Source organism: Ursus americanus, chromosome 20 (assembly GCF_024610735.1).
Source record: "Ursus americanus isolate L20-20 chromosome 20, mUrsAme1.1.p, whole genome shotgun sequence".
Lineage (NCBI taxonomy): Eukaryota > Metazoa > Chordata > Mammalia > Carnivora > Ursidae > Ursus > Ursus americanus.
This window is the reverse complement of record NC_142146.1, coordinates 32,864,572-32,892,552: the sequence shown is the minus strand read 5'-3', so window position 1 is coordinate 32,892,552 and position 27,981 is coordinate 32,864,572. Positions and strand designations below refer to the sequence as shown.

General features: G+C 36.2%; 1 protein-coding gene across 7 annotated transcripts in view; it reads right to left on the bottom strand.

The window, feature by feature from the left end:
* Nucleotides 1-27,981, bottom strand: part of PPP2R3A (protein phosphatase 2 regulatory subunit B''alpha) — a 205,041-nt gene that overhangs the window by 56,278 nt on the left and 120,782 nt on the right. For all 7 annotated transcript variants that reach the window (XM_045791823.2, XM_045791819.2, XM_045791820.2 and 4 more), the window contains 4 exons: nucleotides 15,546-15,632; nucleotides 11,671-11,827; nucleotides 9,220-9,268; nucleotides 8,497-8,586 (listed from right to left, as the gene is read on the bottom strand). In XM_045791823.2, coding sequence (XP_045647779.2) covers nucleotides 8,497-8,586; nucleotides 9,220-9,268; nucleotides 11,671-11,827; nucleotides 15,546-15,632 — 383 coding nt within the window. The remainder of the gene's footprint in view (nucleotides 1-8,496; nucleotides 8,587-9,219; nucleotides 9,269-11,670; nucleotides 11,828-15,545; nucleotides 15,633-27,981) is intronic.

The following is a 27,981-nucleotide window of genomic DNA, read 5'->3' as shown; positions in this document are numbered from 1 at the left end:
AAAGGAGCAGTAGCCTTTCCTTTGACTAGTCTCTAAGGTTTCTTTAGCCTTCAAATTCCTTATTACTTATCTTAAGATAATAAAAATTAGGACAGTAGGAGGAAAGTAACTCTTAGTTTTGACAAGTACCTAATGGTACTGAAGTGAAAGGCAACTTATTTTACTGAGAAATATAAACTACTTTAGTCAGTTGCATTTTAAGTTAAGAACTAAGATAAAAGAGTCTATACAATAAACAAAGCTAAAGTATACACTTTAGTAAGTCTCTATAACCCATAAGAGAGAAAGAAAGCTAGAAGGCAAAGAGACAGACATATTGCCTTGATATCTGACAAAGTCACATGATAGCTGCCTTTGAATATTTGAGAGTAATCATGGGTCGATGGATCAGATATAATTCTGTATTAGAGAGCATAAAAAGGATCAATGTACAAAAGAAAGATGTTTTTACACCTAGAGCTAGAAAAATGAAACAATATACCTTCAGTAGACAGTTATTTGTTCCTGGAAGTTTAGAAGCAGGGGCTGGCTGGTTAAACACATACAGGAGGACATGTTCAGAGGGGACTTTCTTATTGGAAACACTAGATACTTTCTAAAATTATTTCTTTTCCAATGCAGATTTTTCCCCCTTACCAAAGGTAGTATTTTCTAAGGCTAGATGTAATGACTATTTGTTGCCAGAAAACAGAAAAGCACACAAAAGGAATAACTATCCACAGGGAACTAGTGTTAAATTTTTACTAAATTTGCCACCAATTTTTGGTTTTAAAGCATAATTATATTCATGACAAACTGTACTTGCACATCTGTACACATAAACAAGATTACTTCCTGCCCCTGTCCTCGGGCTGAATGAAATAAAGTTCTGGATCAAACATTACTTACCCTATAAGCTACTGAAGAAGAAAGTTATAGGAAACTCCATTATCGCTTAGGGATTAAATATATAATCCTTTGAATAATTAGTATAAATATTTTAGCACCTATAACTTCAAAGGCACTGGCCTACTTCCCTCACACATAAAGGTGAATGAGGTATTTGCCAGTGAGGACATCTAGTCAGAAGACGAAGCAGAAGCAGAATGGGACTAAAAACCAACCAACCAACCAACCAACCAACCAACCAACCCACCCAGAACAGAAGGGTGGTTAAAGTATATACCAAAAGAGGGCTGCAAGAGCCTGGATATTCTCCATATCTAACCCTGATAGAACCAGGCACAGGAGGGACTCAAGATTCTAATTTTATAAGCAGTATTTTACAAAGCACTCATTCTAGTTTAGTGAGTATAGTATTATTTCTTTAAAGAAACCAATTTTTTCTACCCATGTCTTTCATCAGGCACAAACCTGAATCCTGCAAAGTGTTGCCTATTACATTTTGTTACATAAGAGTTTGATTTTGATGTACAGACATTTCCCTTATTACTTTAAAACAGTGAGGCTTAACTGCCTTCTGCTCACATTCTGCTTTAGTGAGGCAATGTGAAGCACTGACAACACACATACTGGGTGCCTCGGAAGTGCCAACAGGAGCCAAGGAAACATATCAGCACGTCAAAATTAGGAGTTTCTCCATGATTGGCCTAATTTTTAGTCTCTTACACAATAAGGCATTTCAGGGCACCAAGAGAACTAACTCTCTTTTAGGGATTCCACAGCCTAGTTGTTAAGAAGATAAACATGCAAACATGCTGTCTCATATAACAGACCATATGTCGTAGTGATAAAGAGCCCAGGATTTGGAGTCATACAGACATGGATTTGAATCCAAGCTAGGTCAATTACTGTGTGTGTAATCTCTTAGAGCTCTGTTTCCTCAACTGTAAAATGGGACCACTAAATTGATAGTGATGTGAGGATTAAATCAAAGATTGCATATAAAACACTTGTCGCCTGGCAAAAAATAAAGCCTCAACAATATGTTAGCTTATTAAATAGGAGAAAAGCAACATGCAAGGCAGAAAAGGAACACAAAAGAAAGCTTTTGACCCAAAAAATCTCTTAAGGTGATGTTCCTTCAAGTAGAGATCCATGACTGGATCTCAAGATATGAAAAATTGACCTGAGGAATTCTGTTTCTAGTAATGATGAACTAAGTATTTTGGATTAACCCTCCCATTGACAAAATCTGGAGGAAAAATACTGTTTGAAGGCAGTGGACTAAATTAACAGCAGTGAAGAATTATGACATCCAGAGCTAGAAGGAAATCCAGAGATGAGGAGCCTAGCAATTGAGACCATCTTTCCTCTGGAGCATCTGCTGATTCTGGAAAAGGGGCCTGAAAAATTGAGAAGCTGAGTTTTGACTTGCTATTATTTTAATGATTTTTGGGTCTGTCTTCATGAAGGAAATTGAGCTGTAGTTTTATTTATTTATTTATTTTTGGATGTGTTTGGTTTTGGTATAAAGGTAATAAGTGGCATCATAAAATGAGTTGGGTATTGTTCCCTCTTTCTCTGTTTTCTGGAAGAAGCGGTGCAGAACTTGGTATTTCATCTTCAAATGTTTGGAAGACTACAACAGTGAAATTATCTGAGCTGACATTTATTTTTCAGAAGGTTGTTAACTTTGAATTCAATATTCTTTCACAGATATAAGATGATTATTCAGGTTATGTATTTTTTCCTGGGTAAGTTTTGTTAAGTTGTGACTTTATTTTTTAAAGATTGATTGATTGATTGATTGATTGACTGATTTGAGAGAGAGTGAGAGAGAACATGCAGGGGGAGGGTTGGAGGGAGAGAAACTGAAGCAGACTCCCTGCTGAGTGTGGAGCCCAACAGGGGGCTTGATTCCATGACCCTGAGACCACCACCTGAGCCGAAATCAAGAGTCAGACACCTAACTGACTGAGCCACCCAGGCACCCCTAATTTGTGACTTTAAACAAAATGGTTCAGTTCAGTTAAGTCATGACCTTTAGGTATAGTGTATATATTATTCATAGCACTCCTCTATCTTTTGTTTATCTAATCCCCCTTGAGAAATATTTTTGGACCCACGGGTTGTTTAGAAATGTGTCGTTTAATTTCCAAGTGTGTGGAGACTTTCCAGTCATCTTTCTCTGATTTTTACATCAGTTCCATTATGGTGAGAGAATATATTTTGTATTATTTCAACTTTTTCTTTTAAACAGCTGTGTTGAGATATATTTCACTTATCACATACACAATCCATTTAAAATGTGTAATCCAGCGGTTGTTAGTTTATCCACAGAGTTGCATAACCATCACCACAATTACTTTTCATTGCCTCCAAAGAGAAACTCCATACCCATTAGCAATCATTCCTCATTTTCTCCTAGGTTCCTCATAGTCTAGGCAACCATTAACCTACTTTCTGTATCTACAGATTTGCCTGTACTGGACAACTCATGTAAATGTATTTATACAATATGTTGTCTTTTGTGACTGGTGTCTTATAATTTGAATAATATTTTCAAGATTCAGCCATATTTTAGTATGCATCAGTGCTTCATTTTTTTAACTGCCAAATAATATTTGATTACATGGATATATCACATTTGTTTATTATCCATCCATTAGTTGATGGATACTTGGGTTGTTCCTATCTTTTGGCTATTATAATACTGCTATGAACATGGGTGTCCAAGGTTTTGTGTGAATGTTTTCATTTCTCTTGGGTATATTTCTAGAAGTAGTACTGCTGGGTCATATGGTAGCTCTATGTTTAACTCTTTGGGAGCTGTCAGAGTGTTTTCCATAGTGGCTGCAGCATTTTACATTACCACTAGCAGCATATGAAAGTTTTGATTTGTCTATATCCTTGTCAACACTTGTTATTATCTGACTTTTTGACTATAGCTATCCTAGTGGGTGTGATGTGGTATCTCAATATGGTTTAGATTTGTATTTTCCTGATGACTAATGATATCAAGAATTTTGTTATGATATTGGAGAAATATCTATTTAGATATTTTGCTCATTTTTAATCTTTTTATTATTGAGTTATATTATATACAATACATTCTCTCTATATAATATAAAATATATAATATATTCTAGATACAAATCATTTGTCAGATAGATCATCTACAAATATTTTCTCCCATGTCTTGCTTTCCTGATGTTGTCTTTGGAAGCATGAAAAATTTTAATTTTTTTGAAGTCCAATTCACACATTTCTTTTTTTGTTTGTGCTTTTGATGTTATATCTAAGAAACCACAGCCACAAAAATTTACTCCTATATTTTCTTCTAGAAGTTTTATAGTTTTAGTTCTTACATTTAGATCTGTGATCTACTTGAGCTAATTTTTGTTTATGATGTGAGGTAGGGGTCCAAACTCACTCTTTTGCATGTGGATATCCAACTCTCAGTACCATTTCTTGAAAGGCAATTTTCCCCATTAGAATTATCTTGGCATCCTTGTTGAAAATCAACTAGCCATAAACAGTGAGGATTTATTTTTACTTCTGGACTCCTAATTCAACTCTGTTTATCTATACGTCAATCTTTATGCCAGTATCACATTGTCTTGTTTACATTAGCTTTGTATATTTTGAAATCAGTAACTGTGAATCCTATGATTTTGTTTTTTCTCAAGATTGTTTTGGCTACTCTGATCGCTTTGTAGTTCCATATGAATTCAGGATTCAGCTTTTTCATTTCTACAAAAACAACAACAAAAAGTAGCTGGGATTTTCTTAGGAGTTGCTTTGAATCTACAAATCTATTTGTGGAGTACTGACATTCGAACTATTTTTTTTTTTTAAAGATTCTATTTTTTTGTGTCAGAAAGAGAGAGAGAACGAGCACGAGCAGGGGCAGAGGGAGAGGGAGAGGGAGAAACAGGCTCCCCACTGAGCAGGGAGCCAGATGCGGGGCTTGATGCCAGGACCTCGGGATCATGACCTGAGCTTAAGGCAGCCGCTTAACCAACTGAGCCACCCAGGCGCCCCTCGAACTATTTTTAAACCTTCTGATACATGAACATGGGATGTCTTCATTTAGATCTTCCTTAATTTCTTTTGACAACGTTTTGTAGTTCTCACAGTATAAGTTTTATACTTCTTTTGTTAATTTTATTCCTAGGTATTTTATTCTTTTTGCTGCTATTATAACTGGAGTTATTTCCTTATTTTTGGCTTTTCATTGTGCATAGAAATAGAATTTTTTTTTATAAATTTGTATTATATCCTGCAACTTATTTAATCTTTACTGAGTTCTAACAGTTTTTCAGTTGATCTATTGGGATTTCCTATATTCAAATAGATAGTTTTCCTTCTTCCTTTCCAATTTGGATGCTTTTTATTTCATTAACTTGCCTAATAGCCTTTGCTAGAACCTACAGTACAATGTTGAAAGAACAGACATCTTTATTTTTTTTCCTGATCACAGGAAATAGCTTTCAATCTTTTACTATTCACTAGTTGTTAGCTGTAGATTTTTCATATAATCCTTTATAGGTCAAAGAAATTTTTAAGTGTTTTTTTAATCAAGAAGAGGTATTGGACTTTTTCAACTGCTTTTTCTGAGACTACTAGAATGATCATGTGGTTTCAATCTTTTGTTCTATTAATACAGTATATTATATTGATTTTTAGATGGTAAACCAACTTTGCATTTTTGTCTGGTTTGGGTATCTGGGTAATACTGGCCTCACAGAATGAATCTGCAAGTGTTCTTTACTCTTTTATTCTTTGGAAGTTTGTAAAGAATTGTTATAATTTTTCAGGTATACAATTTAGTGATTCATCACTTACATACAACACCCAGGTGCTCATCCCAACAAGTGCCCTCCTTAACTCCCATCACATATTTGACCCATCCTCCCACCCATCTCCCCTCCAGTAACCATCGGTTTGTTCTCTATAGTTAAGAATCTGTTTCTCGGTCTGCCTCTCCCCTGTGCCCCACCCCCATGTTCATTTGTTTTGTTTCTAAAAATGTTTGGTAGCATTTTCCAATGAAGCCATATCAGCCTGGGATTATTTTTCCTATCCAGAGTTTTTATTTCATCTTGAACCAATGTCCCTCTAGGAATTTGCTCATTTTGTCTAAGTTATGTGATTTGTAAGCATAAAGTTGTTATATTGTGTGTGTATACACACACACACACATATATATATACATATACACGTATATATACATATATATACACATATATATACATATATGTGTATATGTATACACAAGTATATCTTTATATATACATATATGTATATATATGTGTGTGTGTGTGTGTGTGTATATATATATATATATAAAACAATCCTTTTTATTCCTGTAAGGTCAGCATTCATGTTACCTCTTTTATTCTGATCTTAACAATTTGAATGTTATATCTTCTTTTCTTGATCAGTATAGCTAAGACCTTATTAATCTTTTTAAAAAAATCTGACTTTTGGTTCCACTGATTTTCTCTATTGTTTTCTATCTCTAATTTATTCACTTCAATCTTTCTTCTTTCCTTCTTTGTGTTTGCTATGCTTAATTTTCTCTTTTTCCCCCAGTGTCTTAAAGTAGAAGGTTAGGTTATTGATTTGAGACATTTCTTGTTTTTTAGTATATGCGTTTATAGCTATACATTTCTCTTAGCACCGCATGTAGCACTGCCATGAGTTTTGGCATACTGTGTTTCCATTTTCATTCATCTTAAAGTTGTGGTACTTTTCCCTTCATTTTCATTCATTTCAAATTATTTCCTTTGATGTATTTTTCTTTTATCCTTCGGTTATTTAAGCAGTGTGTTGTTTTACATGTTTGTAAATTCCCAAATTCCTGTTATTGTTAATTTTATTCCACTGTGGTCAGAGAATATGCTTTGTATGATTTACTTCTTTTTATACTGAGGCTGTTTTATGGCCTGCCACATAGTCTATCCTAGAGAATATTCCATGTGTACTTGAGAAGAATATATATTCTACATTCCTCGGTGGAGTGTTCTATAGATATCTATTAGGTCTATTTGGTTTTATAGTTTTGTTTGTAGTGTTGTTCATGACTTCTATTTCCTTGTTGATCTTCTTCCTGGTTGTTTATCCATCACTGAAAGAGGGGTATGGAAATCTTCAACTATTACTGTTGAATTATTTCAATTCTGTCAGTTTTGTTTCATGTATTTTAGGGTTTGATGTTGCAGGGTGCATATATGTAATTGTAGTGTCTTCCTGTTGGACATTTTATCACATAAAATGTCTTTCTTCATTTCTAGTAATTATTTTTGTATTGAAGTCTACATTCTCTGATATTTATAAAGCCACTCCAAGTTTCTTATGGTTGTTATTTGCATGACATATCCCTATACTTCCTTTTAATTTTTTCTCCCTATTGTATCTTTAATATTTCTCATGTAGATAGCATATAATTATATATTGGTTTTTTAAACGCAGTCTGAAAATCTCTGCCTTTCAAAGGAATGTTTAATCCATTCACATTTATAAATTGTTATTATTGATACAGTTAGACTTATGTCTGCCATTTACTTTTTGTTTTCTATTTGTCTTGGCATTTTTCCTGTTTCTCCTTTACTGCTTTCTTTTACATTAAGTGAATTATTTTCTAAGTGTAACATTCTAATTCTTTTAACAATTTTTTTCCCTACATATTTTTGAGTTAATTTTCTAGTGGTTGCTCTAGGGGCTTGTCATATACATTTTTTATTTTTATTATTTTATTTATTCATTCATTTATTTATGCATGCATGCATGCAGAAAGTCGGTTTTATTAAAGCATGGGGACAGGACCTACGGGCAGAAAGAGGGGCCACCATATACATTTTTAACTTCTTAGAATCTACTTCAGATTTATACTTAATTCCAGTGAGACACTGAAATATTACTCCTATATGACTTTCTTCCTTCTTCTTTTTGTGCTGTTATTGCTCTACATACTACATCTATATATATTACAGACCCCAAACTACACTGTTCTAATTATTACTTTACTATATTGTTTCTACATATATTACAAACCCCAAACTACACTGTTCTAATTATTACTTTATGTAATTTATGTTTTTTAAAGACATGGAGAGAAGAAAAGAGAACAAGTATATGTTCATAGAGTTTGTTAATAATTTTCTTCACTACCATTTCTAATTCTCTTCCACAATTTACTTCTTTCCCTCTCTAATTTACTTCTGAACCATCAAGATCATAAAACGAAAACTCATAATATATATTCCCACATTCCGTATAAAGGCTTACTAGTCCTACTTCTCAGAGCCAGCTCACACGTCACTTCACCTTTGTTTCTGGAGGTAAAAGCACTTGATATGCTGTGACTATGGATTCAGTCTGAGAGGTCAGACACTAAGTCTAATTCATCTTGGTACCCCTAGGTCAAGATGGCATCCACTGAGTATACATCATGACTTTTTCAAGCTTTGTTCAAATATTTAACATTCCTGGCAAAGGAAACTTAGAAGTCATACCTGATTGAATCACTAAACTCTACCTCTGAAACTAATAATACACTGTATGTTAATTAATTGATTTTAAATTAAAAAAAAAGAAAAGAAGTCATACCTGGTTGGGTTCCTTTTGTCTTCCTCAGAGATCAAAAACCAAACAAAGTCTGCATAGCTCATTCTTCCTTCTTTCTGTACTGTTTTTCCCCTGAAGAAAACACATGGTTATAAATTTTTTCCTGAGCAATTACTCAGATAAAGTAAGTAGGATGACAGACTAAGAAATAAAACAACATCTTTCTTTGGAAATTAAGTCAAAGAAAAATTAGAAGGCTGGAAACCTAACAAAGAGCATCCCTTCCATTGCCTATATTGTTTGCAAAGGCCTGGAGGGTGAAACCAGAAGACATTTGCAGGTATGAATAAAGAAGTCTGGTTTCCAATTTGAATGCAAATAATCACCAGAATCAAATACTGTTACTGTACTTAGGTAAAGGACTAATGCTCATAAGTTAAAGAATTACTACTGTCTTGTATGAAGCCACGCTATGCAGGAAGCTGTGCTAAAATGAGATTGCTATAGTGTTACCTGTAACTCATTCATTTTTCTTTAAAGATTTTATTTATTTGAGAAAGAGACAGAGCAGGAGTGGGGGGAGGGGCAGTGGGAGAGAGAGAAGCAGACTCCCTGCTGAGCAGGAAGCACAATGGTGGGGGGGGGGGCGCTCAATTCCAGGACCCTGAGATTGCAGGACCTGAGCCAAAGGCAGATGGTTAACCCACTGAGCCACCCAGGTTCCCCATCTCTAATTCATTTTTAAACTCAGATGCTTTTTCTTACCTTGTTACTGCCCCAGAGAATATTCTTTCAATAATTCTGTTTGATGAAGCTAAAGGTAAACGAGAGGGTACAAAGCTAGTTAGAAACATGTTCCATAAAGGCAATACTTTTGGCAAATTTATTTTCAATAGCTACAAGTTAAAACATAAGTTTTCCATAATGAGAAGTTATGAGTATTTAAATTTTTACCTATGTATAATTTATATTTCTGAAAGAATCTGAGGTGGCATAATCAATCAATCACTAAAAAAAAAAGAACAGGCAAATGATTACGCCTGATAGGTGGGATATATTAATGTAGCTGAGCGCCAAGTTAGTTCTGAACATCAGGACAACTAAGACAAAAAGGTATAGAATTTGTATTGATCTTGTTATCCAATAAGACAACTTTTCCTCTAAAACAAGACAAATTTTATCCTATCATGAAATTCAAGGGGAACTAATCAGCAGCTCCTAATATAAGGGACTTTGAGTAAAACAATGGAGAATGCTTTCAAGCAGAATTTTATAAAAGATACCTAAACATACCACAAACATACTTTTCTTATATTCTTATTCCATAAAAGTCCAGGACATAACATAACATATAATTTGAGAAATTCCCCCAGTAAGTTTTATTCAGAGAAAGACACAATTATATCTTAAGATAGTATATTGCTTTTGATGATAGATCCTAGAGAATCTGTAACAGTGTACCTCATTGTTGATTCAAAATAACCAAAGGCTTTAGTTTTAACAAAAGGATATGCCAGTACATCTCAGACCTAGGGATTTGGTGAGGACAGAAATCTGTTCTTTTAAGAAGTGCCACGGGCAATGGCATGTACACTACAATTTCAAAACAATGATGAGTCATTAGAGAGTTAGTAGCTACCGCATCTAATTCTTCCACACAGAGTTAGGTACAGTCAGCCTAAAGGTAAAATTAGTTTGGCTGAAGATGTTGGGAATATGGGTGTCAGTACAGCCATGCCCGGCCACAAAGCTTATATAAGGACCGTCTATACTTTGTTGAAGATTGGTTTACGGGATTAACGATTTGTACTACATAGACAAATAGAGGGCTGTATGGGAAAGGCATGGAATTTAATTTCAAAGCTAAAGTCTTTTTTAAATTTGGAAGGTTTAGCCTAAAATTGAAGATTATGTTGTCCCGTTTAGGACAGGTTGGTGGATTGGCAATTACGTGGTCTCAGTGACGCCTTCATCATGCAGGCTTAGATGCCTGTGTTTCTGGGCTCCATCACTTTGACATGTCTTTACTGAGTTGCTACGTGTATATATACAATATTTGGGGACTTAGTAAGAATTACGTTATATCAGCCACAGAGTGTGCTTTAGAGCCTGTAAGGTTTTGCATCACCTCATGTTACACAGATGATCTGGCCACTGATGATTAAAAGATGCAGAGCTAATAAAGCTGACCTGATACACTTGTGAATATTCCCATTTTTATGCTATTCTGGTGACAGGAAGGTTATGACTACTTGAAGAAGAGAGGTATAGTACTAAACAAGTACTGCTTGTTTATCAATAAGTACATCTGAATATTTTCTCTTGATACCTAGTTGGCACCTGAGAATTGAGAGGTAGAACACTTTCTTATATATGGAAATTTCTATGAATGAACCTTCTATGAATTTTCTATGAATGAATATAAAATGAACCTTAAGATGTAAACGGTTAATCACAGATGTACCAAATAACAGAAGTGAAATTCAATGCATTTCTTTAAGATTTGTACTCTGCTACGTCTAATAGGCTAAAGGCTGATTAAAAAAAAAAAAAATCAGCAGTGCCTGAGAAGACATCTAAGAATAGAACAGGGACGATCTTATGAGAAAAAAATGAGTCAATGTATTTTGGTGCTTGGTGAAGAATATTAAGTCATCAGGTAATAGTTTCTAAGTTTACTTAGAAAATGAAGCAAAAGGGATAATATCATGTGATATATATTTTTTCTTTCTGATAAAAGAAAGCACACAAAATTCATCTACAGGGAAAATACTTACTCTGGAACTATATTCCAAAAAGTAAGTTTTTATAATTCCTGGAAAACAAGTTAGAAACATTTTCATCCTTGGCTATTTATAAACACTGTAAAATGGGAAATTTATAAGGGTGTGTATACATTCTCTTTCAAATAAACTTTACATAGGTATGGATCTTATTCAATTCATCATTAGAAAATAAACATCACTATAAAGAGTCAGCAATTAATCAAAACAAAGACTCTAATTGCTTACTTACTGTAAGTCCCTTCTCCTATACTTGCCTTCTAAATAAAAAATTGATACTTTCACCCATTCCCACTTAAAAATTCTTGGCTCTTTAAAGAGAACTTGATTAGATAAAGAATTTAAGAAATGGGAATTTCCCATTCATATAACAATTCATATAACTCTTGCCTTTTGCAAAGTAGTTAAGTCTTAACATCTATAAAACACTTACCCTGGTCATTGTATCGAGATAAATCTGCCTGGCTGATGTAGAGGTCATGATCACTATCTAGTTCCCAGAATTTACAATAAATAACATAGAAATGTTCATAGGAGAAGTAATCTGTGATTTGGTTTATATCTTCCTCTTCTTCCAAAAGGGCTAGCGTCTGAAATAGTATGAAGAGAAAGATTAGTTTATTTTATTAATTTTAGAATTATGAAACCCAGCTTTGGTCGTTATACAGTCTAGTAAAATTTTATTTGAAATTGAATTAAAATTTTTGGTTTGGGTACCAAACCAGGAGCTTTAATAAGCAACCTCTTCCAAACTTTAATCAAATGATCAGTCTATAAGCATTTACGAGTTCTGTATTATGCTTAGCAAAGGGTTAGATGTAGTAGAGGATTTAAAAGCAAGGGAAGGGAAGGACTGTTAACCAAGGAGACTGCAGCCCATCAGAGGTCCCCAGACTAGCAAGCCAGAACAATTAGACAATAGGCTGAATTACATGGTCATAACCTGACACTGCTTGTAACTTTCCAAAAATATGAAGAGTAAGCATCTATTCTATTATGTAGAGTGGAAATCCACATACCAGGTTTGGTTTTGTAATGAGATCAAGTTTACCATGAAGGTGACTTATGTAAAGCATTGTGCTGATGTGTGGCGGCCTGGCATAGAAGCCATGGGGGATGGAGCTGCAGGGCCCTGAGCTGGAAGTTAACCTGGGGTTAACTCACTGTGTGGCCTTATGGAAAAAAACCAGAAACAGTAATTTTGAACCCAGAATTCTTATAATTCTTATAATTATCATGTAAGTGGGCAGATAAATGAAGATGTTTTCAGAAATGAAAGATTCAGAAAGATATAAGAAGCTGAAAAAACATTTCAGAAATAGAAAAAGCAAAATGAGATGGCAGAAATTGAATCAGATATATCAACAATCACAGTAAAGATAAATGAATTAAGTGTCCATATTAAAGTATTTTCAGATTGAGTATAAAAACCAACCCCCCCAAAACATATCTAGGTATATGATATCTGTAAGAGATAAATCTAGAATAAAATTTAAAAAGAGGTTTAAAAAAAAAAAGGACAAATATATGCTAGCTAAATCTTAACAAAAAGAAAACATGTCAATATTATTGGAAAATAAAATGGAATTCAAGGTGAAAAAATTATAAGGGACAGAGGTAACTGTTTCATAATGCAAATAAATTACTTCGATAAAAAATTATGTTCTGAAATGTAAATACTGGGAAACCAATATGCCCTGGCAAGTTGAGAACATAAATTATAAAACTTCTTAATGGAAGATTCTGTTGCCAGTAAAAATAATAAAGTCTACACAGAAACAAAGGGAAACCATGATGTGGTAAATGCAAAATATGGGATATAAGATTATACATACTAAGAACTCTGTAAAATTCTAAAATCTGCACATATATATAAGACTAGAAGAACACATACAAAAATGCTATTAGTTTTATTAGGGTGATGAAATATGATTTTTCTCCTGTTTTCCAAACATGGCTTGTAATGTTTTGTTTTGTAAAATGCTCTTTAACATGTATAAAGGAGAATATGTACAATAAAAGAAATCTTGAGAAGGAGCTCTCATTTTCCCCTACTGGACTATCATAAAATGAAAAAGACAGATAACTCGTGCTGTTGGTCAATGTGTAAGTATGAACTACAGGTACAGGTTTTTAGGAGGCTAAGTTGGCAGATCTATCAAACTAAAAACCACCCTGAGGCACCTGCCTGGCTCAGTTGGTGGAGTGTGCAACTCTTCATCTTGGGGTTGTGGGTTTGAGTTCCATGTTGAGTGTAGAGATTACTTAAAAATAAAAAATCTTAAAAAAGAAAAAACCCTGAAAATGCATATACCATTTGATCCAGGATTTCCCCTCCAGTAGTCTATTCTAAAAAATTCTTACCTATATACACACAGGAGGAAAGTACAAGGATGTTCACTGCATCATGGCAAATAGGAAAAACCTGAAAACTACTACTTAAACACCCTCTATAGGGGAATATGTACTTTAGTTATGGTAGAGCCATGCCATAGATTATGCAGCAGTTAAAAGAATGAGATAGTTTTATATGCATGGAAATGAAAAGAATGTTAAGATATACTGTTAGTGGAAAAAAACACAAAATTAACAGAAAGACCTTATATATTTTTAAAAATGCCTTAAAAAAGCAGCCATACAAAATAAAACTGTTTACTCCATGGATACATACAAGGGAATAAAACCACAGATAATATGGATGGGCTCCCTCTGGGAAAGGGAATGAAATGGTAGGGTGAAGAGATAAATAGTGACTTCTGCTGATTATTCTAGATATGTTCATATTATTTGACTGCTTTATGAGCATATAAATCATTAGCATACATTCATGAATAATGCACTAATAGGAAGAGTAGGAGAGGGGTAGGGAAGAGGGGGAAAAATTAAATCATGCTCTAAAAAGAACATTTGAATTCTGTTTCTAGTTCGGCCATTTACTTGCTGTGTGATCTTATCTAAGTCATTCACCCATATCTGCACCTCAAATTTTATCATCAATTAAAAAATATTATAACAATTCCAGAAACTGTTACAAACCCTAATGTGCTTCAGGACTGTGAGGGATTACCATTCTTAAGGTGTAAGGCCTCTTTTATGGAATTACTACCGTCTCAACCCATCCTGTGTTACCTACTGAGAGAGGCAGGCACCAGGTGTTCCATAAATATTAACAATGACTGTGATGATTACTATTCATTTTAGAATAAAAAAGGTTTTTATATGGATTATGGGCTGCTAATTTTGCCAAGTCTTCATTACTTTGTCCCAGAAGAAGACAGGGAAAAATAAAGACTACATAAGGTTGTATTATTAGCCTAAGCTTCATTTAGTATGATTCATTGAAAATAAAATATTTCAAGTATGAACAATTCTTTCTTTAGGTTAATGGAAGCCTCAACAATCAGGCATGAAGATTACCTCGGTAAAAGGCTCCCACTAGTGGTCAATACTTTCTCTCTTATTTGGTTAAATAAGTAAAATAATTGAATGGAATGTATTCTTTCTTAAAAGGACTTTTTAGTATTTTTCTCCACTCCAGTAGGAGCTGGATCAAGAGTCGTTGCTAAAAGGATCAAGATGAAACCCCTCTATTCCTTTCACAAGGCCTTTCCTAACCCAGCCCATCTCACCCCTCAGGCTGTATCACTGGCCTGAAGAGCCACTGGCCACTTTAGACTGTTCTGTCTTAGACTGTAGACACTTTCCTGCTTCTGGGACTTCGCTTATGCTGCTCCCGCTATCTGGACTCTCCTTCTAATTTTTTATTTTGAAAAACTTCTGATATCCTCCAAGGTCAAGATCACAGGTCAGTCCTTCTGTGAGGCCTTCTCTGCATAATTGTTATCTGTTTCTGTGGAAATTTTTGTCCAGTGTGACTGTACACTTTACTTTTAGTCCATGTGCCTTGATATAAAAATCCCTTGTTATTCATCTTTGTTCTCCCCAACACATCCCAGGTATCTGGTAAATGCTTAATGACTGAAAGCAGTGAAAGTGCTTTGCATACAATAAGCACTCAAATATTTGTTAAATGAAATAAGAATATTATTTAACTTGTTCTTTTTCAAAAATTTTAAAAAGATTTTATTTATTTATTTGTCAGAGAGAGAGTGCGCACAAGTAAGGAGAGCTGTAGGCAGAGCAGGCAGAGGGGAAAAGCAGACTCCTCGCTGAGCAGTGAGCCTGATGCGGGACTTGATCCCCGGACTCTGGGATCATGACCTGAACTGAAGGCTGAAGCTTAACCGACTGAGCCACCCAGATGCACCTAATTTGTTCTTTATATATGAATTCCAATGAGAGACATACTTGCAAAAAGTTGCTTTTTCTTATCTCTGTCGAAGTTATTTTTCCACTCCAAGATCTGTTGACTGTGTAGAATATTCTCTGAATAACCTGGTTCCAAAAGGAAAACAAATCAAATAAAAACACTGAAGATATCTATTACTTCACCAAAGGCCATCTTATGATTGTATCTTGAACCAAGCTACGTTTTGGTTTTCTGATTATGGCAAGTGTAATTTCTAATAAAAACTAACATCATATTTTAAAAATCTACATCCACGTCCCCTATAATTCCAAGAAGAATAAAAAGATATTTTTTGCTCACAAGCCTTCATTTCCCACCTACCTACATGTCACTTTATTTACCTCTCATCTTTTACAGTGATGCCTGATTCAAGCAGTGTTTATTGGAATGGATATTTTGGGAAGGCAAAAGAGGTGGGAAATATACACTGGGTCGGCTTAACAACTGGTGGGTCACAAGAATGGCCGCCATCATATGATTCAAGAGGGCATTATTCTGATTATTATAGCCTTAATCATTGGACTCTTAAAGACTTCTAGTCTTCCAGACTCTTTCTGGAAACTCAGATACATCCGGGATAACTGAGTCCTTACTTGGGCATGAGCAATTTTGTTATTAGCTAGTGTTTAAAGAGTTTAATAATAGATGTGAAACTCTGGAGAAGAGCCTGGACAGGATGAGAGAGGAGGGAATGATAAGCGAATGTGTCTGAGATTGACGACATGTGTGTTGTGGTGTAGTGGAGGATTGAAGAAGGAAGACAAGGCTGCTATCCTGGAGGGAGGAGGCCACAGTGTATTCTTAACCATTTTACTAGGGGTTATGCCCACGCATTTAATTTCCCTTTTAGCCACTAGTTTTTTTTTTCCTCCAAAAGGAAGTAGTAGTGAGAAGATCAATTTAAGCAGCTTAAATTTTTTGTTTGTTTGTTTCGATGTTTTATTTAAATTCTAGTTAGTTAACATATAGGGTAACACTGGCTTCAGGAGCAGAATTTAGTGATTCATCACTTACATATAACAGCTAGTGCTCATCACAAGCAGCTTTTTTCGACACTTTGCCTTTGATTTTGACTATCTAATAGAAATCCTGTATCCTTGGTGGTTTTATCATGAAGAGGTTAGATCCTTTTTAAAAGTTATTTTAGTGAAAGAACAAAAAAGGGAAGACATTTGGACATCTATCCAGAGAAGAGGCCTAATGAGGGACTAAAACCACCATTCCCCTTCTGGATTCCTTAGCAAAGAGAGTGATTCTCAAACAGAGCAGGGAAAAACCAGCCTCAGAATGAAGGCCCAGATTTCTGCTGCCCAGCTTTGCTTATCCTATAGCAGTGCTAATTCCTGACCCTTCAGAATCTAGTTCAACTGCTAACTGCACAGGAAGCACCAGAACAGCGACTGGGGTAGAGCTCTGTCTTCTGTGCTCCAACTGTCATGTGGGTCTCCTTCAGTTCATCCTATGGTTATATTCTAAACACTGGTTCACATGACCATCATCACCTCCAAACTCCAAGGTACCAGGTATTTCTTGACTTGCATCCCAGTGCTTGATATGGTGCTCTGCAAATATCAGGTGGTTAATAATTGCTTGATATATTTTTTATTTGAGGAATAATTGATATACATTATATCAGTTTCTGGTATAAGAAATGATTGATATTTGCATATATTGCACAAAATTACTGCAATAAGTCTCCATAACATCTGCCGCCATACAGAGTTATGGAATTTTTTTCTTGTGGTGAGAACTTTTAAGATTTACTCTCTTAGCAACTTTCAAATATGCAATATATTTATATTACTATATTATATATAGTATTAATTATATATAGCATATATAGTATTAACTATAGTCACCGTGTTGTACTTTACATCCCCATGACTTACTTATTCTATAACTGGAAGTTTATACCTTTTGACTCCCTCTACACCCATTCTGCCTATACCCACTCCCTGCCTCTGGCAATCACCAATCTGTTTTATCTATGAGCTTGTTTGTTGTTTTTTTTTAAGATTCCACATATGAGAGAGATCATAGAGTATTTGTCTCTGTCTGACTTATTTCACTTAGCATAATGTCTTCAAAGTCGATCAGTGTTGTTGCAAATGGCAAGATTTCATGGGCTAGGGGCACCAACCCCAGCCATGTGTAGTCGAAAATCCACACATAACCTGACTCCCCAGACTTAACTACTAATAGCTTACTGTTGACTGGAAACCTTACCAATTACATAAACAGCTGATTGACATATATTTTGCATGTTATATATGTACTATATACTATATTCTTAAAATAAAGCAAGCCAGAGAAAAAAAAATATTAAGAAAATCATAAGGAAGAGAAAATACATTTACAGTGCTGTAAAAAATTTGAAGTAAGTGGCCCGTGCAGGTCAAACCCATGTTTTTCAAGGGTCAACTGTATGTATATACCACATCTTCTTTATCTGTTCATTAACTGATAGACACTTAGGTTGTTCCCATATTTTGGCTACTGCTAATAATGCTGCAATGAACATGGGGTGCACCGATCTTTTTGAGTTAATATTTTTGTTTTCTTTAGATAAATACCCTGCAGTGGAATTGTTGCATCCTATGGTGGTTGTATTTTTAATTTTTGAGGAACCTCATACTGTTTTTCATAGTGGCTACACCAATTTATATTCCCACCAACAGTGCACAAGTGTTCCTTTTTTCCTACATCCTTGCCAACACTTATTTTTTTCTTGTCTTTTTGTTATTAGCCGTTCTGACTGATATGAGGTGATATCTTCTTGTGGTTTTGATTTGCATTTTGCTGATGATGAGTAATGCTGAGCAACTTTTCATGTGCCAGTTGGCCATCTGTATGTCTTCCTTAGAAAATTGCTTGATAAATTAAAGAGGTTTGAGACTTGTGTAACAAAGACTTTTATGTTGTACCTGTGATAGAGACATATGGGTTGGAGTCATAGCTAGCTGAATAACTCTCTTCAGAGTTGTAAATAGCAGATGGATGCTAACCCAAGAAACGTCTCTAATTAGTATTTCCATAAATCAGTACTATTCTCTATGATTCACAGATAGATAGCATATAAAATGTGCAGAAAACATAAAACAGGGAATGGTAACTATATTCAAAATTATTGTAAAAGATGTTACAAATTTAGTAATTTTTACTCTTGAGGGAAAAATAAGATTAAAGTGTACATGTGATCATAATCTGAATGGCTGACTATCAGGCGGAAGAAGCGGCCGACTTGCTCTGTTTTGCACCAGAAAGCAGAACTAAAATTACTGGGTAGATAGTGCATTAGGTTTGAGCTGGGACTAGCAGGTGTCTAATTTCACTATTGGTTCTAATCACTCAGACTCTGACTGAGGTGCTTCCGGGCAGAAAATGTGTCCTACTCGACAGCATTTTCTTTTTTTTTAAATTTTATTTTTAAAATTTAAATCCAATTAATTAACATATAATGTATTATTGGTTTCAGAGGTGGAGGTCAGTGATTCATCAGTCTTATATAATATTACCCAGTGCTCATTACATACGTGCCCTCCTTAATCAACAGTGTATTTTTAACACTAGCTTAGCAGAAGTTCATATAAAAAAGATGGGAGGATTTTTAGTACATAAATTATATATACGAAAACAAACAGTAAGAATACCATTTATCATACCATGGCTCCTCTCTCAAGTAAAAATCATTTTCAATACATATTATTACACTAAAATTTTCTATGTTGAACATTAGGTTTTTATCCTTATTATTTGATTTTGAATATAAATTTATCTAAAGTCTAAGTTTCCTAACAGAATTTTATATTTATATATTCCTCAAATATTATATATTATTTATGGAGGTACTGTGTTACATTTAAAATGATAAAGCATTAATCTGTATTTATTTTTGCTTGTTTTGCTATTTTTTGTTTTTTTTGACAGAATTTTTAAAATTCACATTCTGTTAAGCGTTTTCTACTTTTAGCCTATGCTAACTTACTTATCTAATAATGTGCAAAAATGTACTTGTCCATTTTTCCGTAGCCTAAATCTCTTTATTCAGTAGCCCCACTTCATCAGCATATTTATTGGTTTCCACATTACTGATTCAGCATTTTAGCTTATTGAGGTACGGGCACCATCTAGTGGTGAGAACACATAGCTGCTTGGTTCTACATCTACCCTTGTTTTTTCCCCTAATTTTGTTCTACCACTTTATTTATTTTTTTTTTTTAATTTTTAAAATTATATTATTGTAGTCACCATACAGTACATCCCTGGTTTTTGATGTAAAGTTCGATGATTCATTAGTTGTGTATAACACCCAGCGCACCATGCGATATGTGCCCTCCCCACCACCCATCACCAGCCTATTCTACCACTTTAAGGTAAATAAAAAAGAAATTAATCACAGTTTTTAAAATAGGAAAAAAAAATTTTTAAAGAATTAGTAATAGTAAGAATAATTGTTTACCACCAGTGAGTGTAACAAAATTTGACAATTTTTTATCAAGGGATCTTTAGTCAACTTGATAGTTTGAATTTTAAGGCAGTTTCCTTTCTTTTTCCTTATATCTATTGAACTGGAAACCTCTGATTCACAGATGTAGGTCGCCAGAAATGTGAGCAAGTGTTTCATAGCTCTGTCAGACAGGTTTTGACAAAGTGGATTGGATGCAGACACAAAAATTACAGAGATTGCTCATTGTAGGTAAATTATGCAGATGACCATACTCAAATGCTAGAAGCATGGTTCTTCTACCTGGCAGGGAGTGGTGAAAAGATCCTTGATCCACTCTGGCTCATAAAGCTCTGAAAAGTATTTCTCTGTTGGACTTCTGCAGAATTTGGACTTAAAAAAAAATCTAATACAAATTTCCTCCTTTCTCTATCAAGAGGAAAAGTTCTCAAGGGGAAGAGTCAAGCTGTTAGTGATAAGCAGTCTCCACCACAGTTTAGTCATCTCAGGAAATATCAGTACCTTGTCCTCAACAATTAAAATGCTGGCATTTCAGCCTAAAGAGATGGCTTCAGGCCAATCAAACACTGAATATGTCACTAAGACACCATCTGAGCAAGCCAGAGAAATGTCTTTGCTGCCAGCACCAGTGTCACAAAGAAGTATTTTCAATCTGTTTATTTGAAAAACTCATGTGAGCAACTCTTTCCTCAAAAGTCAGCACATGCCAGCTAGGATAAGTAGAGACTTTTATTCACTGGCAATTTCTTTGAATGGCATGCAAAACTCCAAACTCAAGGGCTATAATTTGCTAGTATTTCCAATTTTCATTTTCATTCAATATCAAGAGACTTATTTCTTATTTCTCCAATGCCAACTTGTCTCTGGAAATAAAGGAGAATATGGAGTAACTTTAGGTGCATTCTCTAATTTGGGTTGTGATGTTCTTTTTGCTGTATGCATAGTTGGTGTCTTTCCAGTCTAAAAATGGCTGACAAAATAATTAACTAAACAAAGAAAAAGACTTTTCCTACAGCATAGGTTTTTCAGTGATAAACAGAAAATAAAAGTGGCCCAACTTTTCACCATATGAGTGCCACACTAAAACTAATATTTGAGCCATACTTTGTGTCAGTAGTTTCTTGCAACAAGAGAAAGTGAAATTACTGAATAACTCTAGCATGCAAACAAAAAAAATATATTAATTGTTTTATACTATATGCCACTGATATTATATAACTTCAATAGGGTTAAATGATAAATTAATTTAGCTTTTTCTGAGATATTTATCTTTAATTCAGAGGCTGATCTAAGTCTCTAAGAAATAGTGTGACCTTATCAGTTTTTGCTCTGAGCAGGATAGGGAATGATGCCTCTGTCATTCATTTTTTTAAAATTTTTTTTATTATATTATGTTAAGTCACCATACAGTACATCCCTGGTTTTTGATGTAAAGTTCGATGATTCATTAGTTGCGTATAACACACAGTGCACCATGCAATACGTGCCCTCCTTACTACCTATCACCAGTCTATCCCATTCCCCCACCTCCCTCCCCTCTCAAGCCCTCAGTTTGTTTCTCAGAGTCCATAGTCTCTCAGGCTTCATTCCCCCTTCTGATTACTCCCCCTTCTTTATCCCTTTCTTCCCCTACCGATCTTCCTAGTTCTTATGTTGCATAGATGAGAGAAATCATATGATAATTGTCCTTCTCTGACTTATTTCACTTAGCATTATCTCCTCCAGTGCCGTCCATGTTGCAGCAAATGTTGAGAACTCGTTCTTTCTGATAGCTGAGTAATATTCCATTGTATATATGGAACACATCTTTTTTTTTTTAAAGATTTTATTTATTTAGTTGACAGAGAGAAAGAGAGCCAGCGAGAGAGGGAACACAAACAGGGGAAGTGGGAGAGGAAGAAGCAGGCTCCTAGCCGAAGAGCCTGATGTGGGGCTCGATCCCATAACGCCGGGATCACGCCCTGAGCCGAAGGCAGACGCTCAACCGCTGTGCCACCCAGGCGCCCCTTGACCACATCTTCTTAATCCAGTCATCTGTTGAAGGGCATCTCAGTTCCTTCCACGATTTAGCTACTGTGGACAATGCTGCTATGAACATTGGGGTGCATATAGCCCTTCTCTTCACTACGTCTGTATCCTTGGGGTAAATACCCAATAGTGCAATGGCTGGGTCATAGGATAGCTCAATTTTTAACTTTTTAAGGGACCTCCACACTGTTTTCCAGAGTGGCTGTACCAGCTTGCATTCCTACCAACAATGTAGGAGGGATCCCCTTTCTCCACATCCTCTCCAGCAATTGTTGTTTCGTGCCTCGTCAATTTTTGCCATTCTAACTGGCATAAGGTGGTATCTTAGTGTGGTTTTGATTTTAATTTCCCTGATGGCTAATGATTTTGAACATTTTTTCATGTGTCTGTTAGCCATTTGTATGTCATCACTGGAAAAGTGTCTATTCGTATCTTCTGCCCATTTTATGATTTATTTGTTTCTCGCGTATTGAGTTTGAGAAGTTCTTTGTAGATCTTGGATACCAGTCTTTTATCTGTAGCATCATTTGCAAATATTTTCTTCCATTCCGTGGGCTGCCTCTTAGTTTTTTTGACTGTTTTCTTGGCTGTGCAGAAGCTTTTTATCTTGATGAAGTCCCACAAGTCCATTTTATCTTTTGTTTTTCTTGCCTTTGGAGATGTGTCATGAAAAAGGTTGCTTTGGCCGATGTCGTAGAGGTTGCTGCCTATGTTCTCCTATAGGATTTTGATGGATTCCTGTCTCACATCGAGGTCTTTCATCCATTTGGAGTTTATCTTTGTGTATGGTGTGAGAGAGTGGTCAAGTTTCATTCTTTTGCATGTAGCTGTCCAATTTTCCCAGCATCATTTATTGAAGAGACTGTCTTTTTTCCACTGGATGTTTTTTCCTGCTTTATCAAAGATTAGTTGCCCAAGGAGCCGAGGGTCCATTTCTGGGTTCTCTATTCTGTTCCATTGGTCTATGTGTCTATTGTTGTGCCAGTACCATGCTGTCTTTGTGATCACAGCTTTGTAGTACAGCTAGAAGTCTGGCACTGTGATGCCCCCAGCTTTGTTTTTCCTTTTCAACAGTTCCTTGGAGATTTGGGGCCTTTTCTGGTTCCATACAAATTTAAGGACTATTTGTTCCAGTTCTTTGAAAAATGTCATTGGTATTTTGATCGGGATGGCACTGAAAGTGTAGATGGCTCTGGGTAGCATGGAAATTTTAACTATGTTAATTCTTCCGATCCATGAGCATGGAATATTTTTCCATATTTTTGTGTCTTCTTCAATGTCTTTCAAGAGTGATTTATAGTTTCTAGAATATAGGTCCTTTACGTCTCTGGTTAAGTTAATTCCAAGGTAACGTATGGTTTTTGGTGCTATTGTAAATGGGATGGATTCCCTAATTTCTCTTTCTTCAGTCTCATTGTTCGTGTATAGAAATGCAACTGATTTCTGAGCATTGATTTTTTATCCCGCCACATTACTGAATTGCTCTATAACTTCTAATAGTTTGGGAGTGGATTCTTTTGGGTTTTCCATATAGAGTATCATGTCATTTGTGAAGAGAGACAGTTTGACTTCTTCTTTGCCGATTTGAATAACTTTTATCCCTTTTTGTTGTCTGACTGCTGTTGCAAGGACTTCTAGTACTATGTTGAATAATAGTGGCGAGAGTGGGCATCCTTGTCGTGTTCCAGATCTTAAGGGAAAGGCTTTCAGTTTTTCCCCATTGCGAATGATATTTGCTGTAGGCTTTTCATAGATGGTTTTTATGAGATTGAGGAATGTACCCTATATCCCTACACTCTGAAGGGTTTTAATCAGGAAAGGATGCTGTATTTTGTCAAATGCTTTTTCTGCATCTATTGAGAGAATCATATGATTTTTGAATTTTTCCTTCTGGATAAAATCTGTGACAACAATTGATTTGTGAATGTTGAACCACCCTTGCATCCCAGGGATGAATCCCACTTGGTCATGATGGATAATCCTTTTAATGTACTGTTGGATTCTATTAGCCAGGATCTTGTTGAGGATTTTGGCATCCATGTTCATTAGGGTAATTGGTCTGTAATTCTCCTTTTTGATGGGGTCTTTGCCTGGTTCGGGGATCAAGGTAATATTGGCCTCATAGAATGAGTTTGGTAGCTTTCCTTCTGTTTCTATTTTTTGAAATAGCTTTAGGTGAATAGGTATTATTTCTTCTTTGAATGTTTGGTAGAATTCTCCAGGAAAACCGTATGGGCCTGGAGTTTTGTTTTTTGGAAGGTTGTTTATCACTGACTCAATCTCTTCATAATTAATTGGCCTGTTTAAAAAATCAATTTCTTCCTGTTTTGGTCTTGGTAGTTTATAGGTTTCCAGGAAGGCCTCCATCTCTTCCAGATTGCTTAACTTATTGGCATAAAGCTGTTGATAAAAGTTTCTAATAATCCTTCCAATTTCATCGGTGTTGGTTGTGACCTGTCCCTTTTCATTGATAATTTTATTAATTTGGGTCCTTTCTCTATTCTTTTGGATAAGTCTTGCCAGCAGTCTGTCAATTTTATTGATTCTCTCATAGAACCAGCTTCTAGTTCTGTTGATCTGCTCTACTGTACTCCTGGTTTCTAATTCATTGATTTCTGCTCTAATCTTGGTCAACTGCTTCCTCGTGCGTGGATTAGGCCTGTCCCTCTGTTGCTGTTCCAGCTTCTTGAGGTGAGAATATAAAAACTGCATTTTAGATTTTTCTATTCTTTTGAGTGAGGCTTGGATAGCTATGTATTTCCCTCCTAGGACTGCCTTTGCAGTATACCATAGGTTTTGGACCGTTGTGTTTTCATTCTCATTGGTCTCCATAAATTGTTTAAATTGATTTTTGATTTCCTGGTTTATCGAGTCATTCCTGAGCAGGATGGTTCTTAGTCTCCAAGTGTTTGAGTTTCTTCTAAATTTTTCCTTGTGGTTGAGTTCCAGTTTCAGAGCGTTGTGGTCTGAGAATATGCAGGGAATGATTTCAGTCTTTTGGTATCGGTTGAGACCTGTATTGTGACCCAGAACATAGTCTATTCTTGAGAATGTTCCATGGGCATTAGAATAGAATGAGTATTCTTTAGTTCTGGGATGTGGTGCTCTATATATATCTATGAGGTCCAACTCGTCGAGTATGGCATTCAAAGCCCTTGTTTGTCAATTTTCTGCATGGGTGCTCTATTTCTGATAGTGGAGTGTTTGAGGTCCCCTACTATCAACGTATTTTTATCTACATGTCTCTTTATTGTGGTTAAGAGTTGGCTTGTGTATCTTGCTGCTCCCCTGGTGGGGGCATATATATTTATAATTGTCATATCCACTTGTTGGATACATCCTTTAAGAATAATATAGTGCCCTTCTGTGTCTCTAACTATAGTCTTTAGTTTAAAATCCAATCTGTCTGGTATGAGAGTTGCTACCCCAGCTTTCTTTTGAGGTCCACTGGCGTGAAAGATGGTATTCCATCCCTTTACTTTCAGTCTGAATGTATCTTTAGGTTCAAAATGAGTCTCTTGTAGACAGCAAATGGATGGGTCGTGTCTTTTTATCCAATCTGCAACCCTGTGGCGTTTTATGGGAGCATTTAGACCATTAACATTGAGACTGATTATTGAGAGATATGATTTTAATGATGCCATGTTGCCAGTAAAGTCTTTGTTTCTATAGATTGTGACTTTCTGCTCTGTACCACTCTTGGGGCCTTTTTACTTTTATAGAACCCCCTTAATATCTCCTGTAGGGCTGGTTTTGTGGTTACAAAATTGGTCAATGACTGGCGATTCTGGAAGGTCTTTATTTCTCCATCAATTCTGAATGACAGCCTTGCTGGATAAAAGATCCTTGGCTGCATGTTTTTCTCTGAAAGAGCTTTAAAAATGCCCCCCCAACCCTTTCTCTCATTCCAGGTCTGTGTAGACAGGTCTGATGTAATTCTGATACCTTTGCCTTGGTATGTGAGAAATTTCTTTGCCCTGGCCACTTTCAATACTGTATCCTTGGATCTAATATTTGCGAACTGCACTATGACATGACGTGGCGTAGGTTTGTCGTGGTTGAGCTTGGGAGGGGTCCTCTCTGCCTCTTGGACATGAATGTTTGTTTCCCTTGCTGGATTAGGGAAGTTTTCAGCTACAATTTGTTCAAATATCTCTTCTAGACCTCTGTTTTTGTCCACCCCCTCGGGGATGCCAATGATTCTGACATTGGAACGTTTCATTGAGTCAGTAATCTCCCGTAACCTACATTCTTGAGAATGGATTTTTTTGAGCCCAGATTCTATTTTAGCTTTCTCTTCTACTAACCCATCCTCCAGTTCACTGATATGTTCTTCTGCCTCATTCACCCTGGCCGTCAGAGCCTGTAGTTTTGACTGCATTTGGCTCATAGACTTTTTAATTTCTGCCAGATTCGCTCTCATTTCCGCCCTTAGAGATTCTATATTCTCATTAACATTTCGTTAATACTTTTTTCAAGTCTACACATCATCTTGACCATTGTTACTCTGAATTCCGTTTCTGATAATTTGGTTATATCCATATCCATTAGTTCTGTGGCAGAGGCCACAGACTCATTGTCTTTTCTTTGCTGGGGGGGATTTCTCCTTCTCGTCATTCTGATGAGGAGAGGTTGCGGGGTTGTCCAGAGCCCAAATTATTGACCGGGACCCAGGCAGTGCGCACTTGTTTTATAGGGACCTTAGGGATGTGGGCTTCTTGATTTTTCAGCCTGCCTTCTGGGGGAGGGGCCTGCCGCACTGATATTCAGGCAACCCTGTTTGGGTAGAGTCTCCATGTCCCCTGCGAGGGGGGATGGGGATGGGCACACTGTGAGCTGGTATTTCCAGGCTTTTGTTCTCTGGCGGCTTTCCCTGGTGGTTTTCTGTGGCTCTTCTGAGAGTCAGAGCAGCAGTGGCCAAATCTCAGCCTCTGTCTCAGAACAGAGTGATCGCGGACCATTCTCCACTGATGTTCTGGCCACTTTAACTCTGTTTCTGTTGGTGCTGCTCAACCCTGCAGCGTCCCGGGATGTGCGCCCCACACCCGGCGTCCCAGCCCTCACTTTCAGGGCCGGTGCGTCTCTGTCCTTTGTGCTTCTAACACCGCCAGCCGCCAGCCGCCCCCGCGTGCTCCGGAGCTCCCGGTCTCAGTCTGGTCGTGCGCGTTCTCCAGCTCACGGTCTCAGTCTGCTCTCTCACACGTGCCGGTCCGCGAGTCTGCCCGCTCCCCCATGCAGGTGGCTACTGCTTCCCGGCACCCGAACGCGGCGGCTCCCTCCCCCTTCCGTTTATCTTCCGATATCTGTGTGCGGTTTCACGGCTCCCCGCTTCGTACGTCAATACTCAGCACTGGAGATGTTCATTTGTAGAGATCCAGATGTATCTTCCTGCATCTCATGCTGATTCTGTGGGTGTTCAGGCTGGTCTGGTACCTATCCAACTCAATTCAGGGGACCGGCTGAAAAAGGGGTCCCCTACTCCTCTGCCACCTTAACTCCAAAAACTCCTCTGTCATTCATTTTTATGCCATTAAGAACATTCATTAATTTCATACTAGAAAACTTCTTTTGAATTTGTTCTAGAAAAACTCACTGTACTCTGAAGTAATGCACAAATTCCAATGACTTCATACCATTATTTGACCAGATTTCACAATAGAAAAGGCACCAGGGAGAACAGATAATCAGTCCTTTAATAAATATCTGTTTCCAGATACTCATGTTATACTTTTTATTTGCACTTTCCTTTTTCAGATGGTACTGTAAGGTTATCACAATAGATACACTTATCTCAGTACACAGAGATTCACATTCTATATTCTCAATGGGATCTTGTTTACTATTTATGTTATGATGCTGTTTTGAATTGCCCTATTATCATTATTTCATCACAAGTATTTTACAATTTAGTAATTATCTGAGTAATGGATTTATTTTTGTGA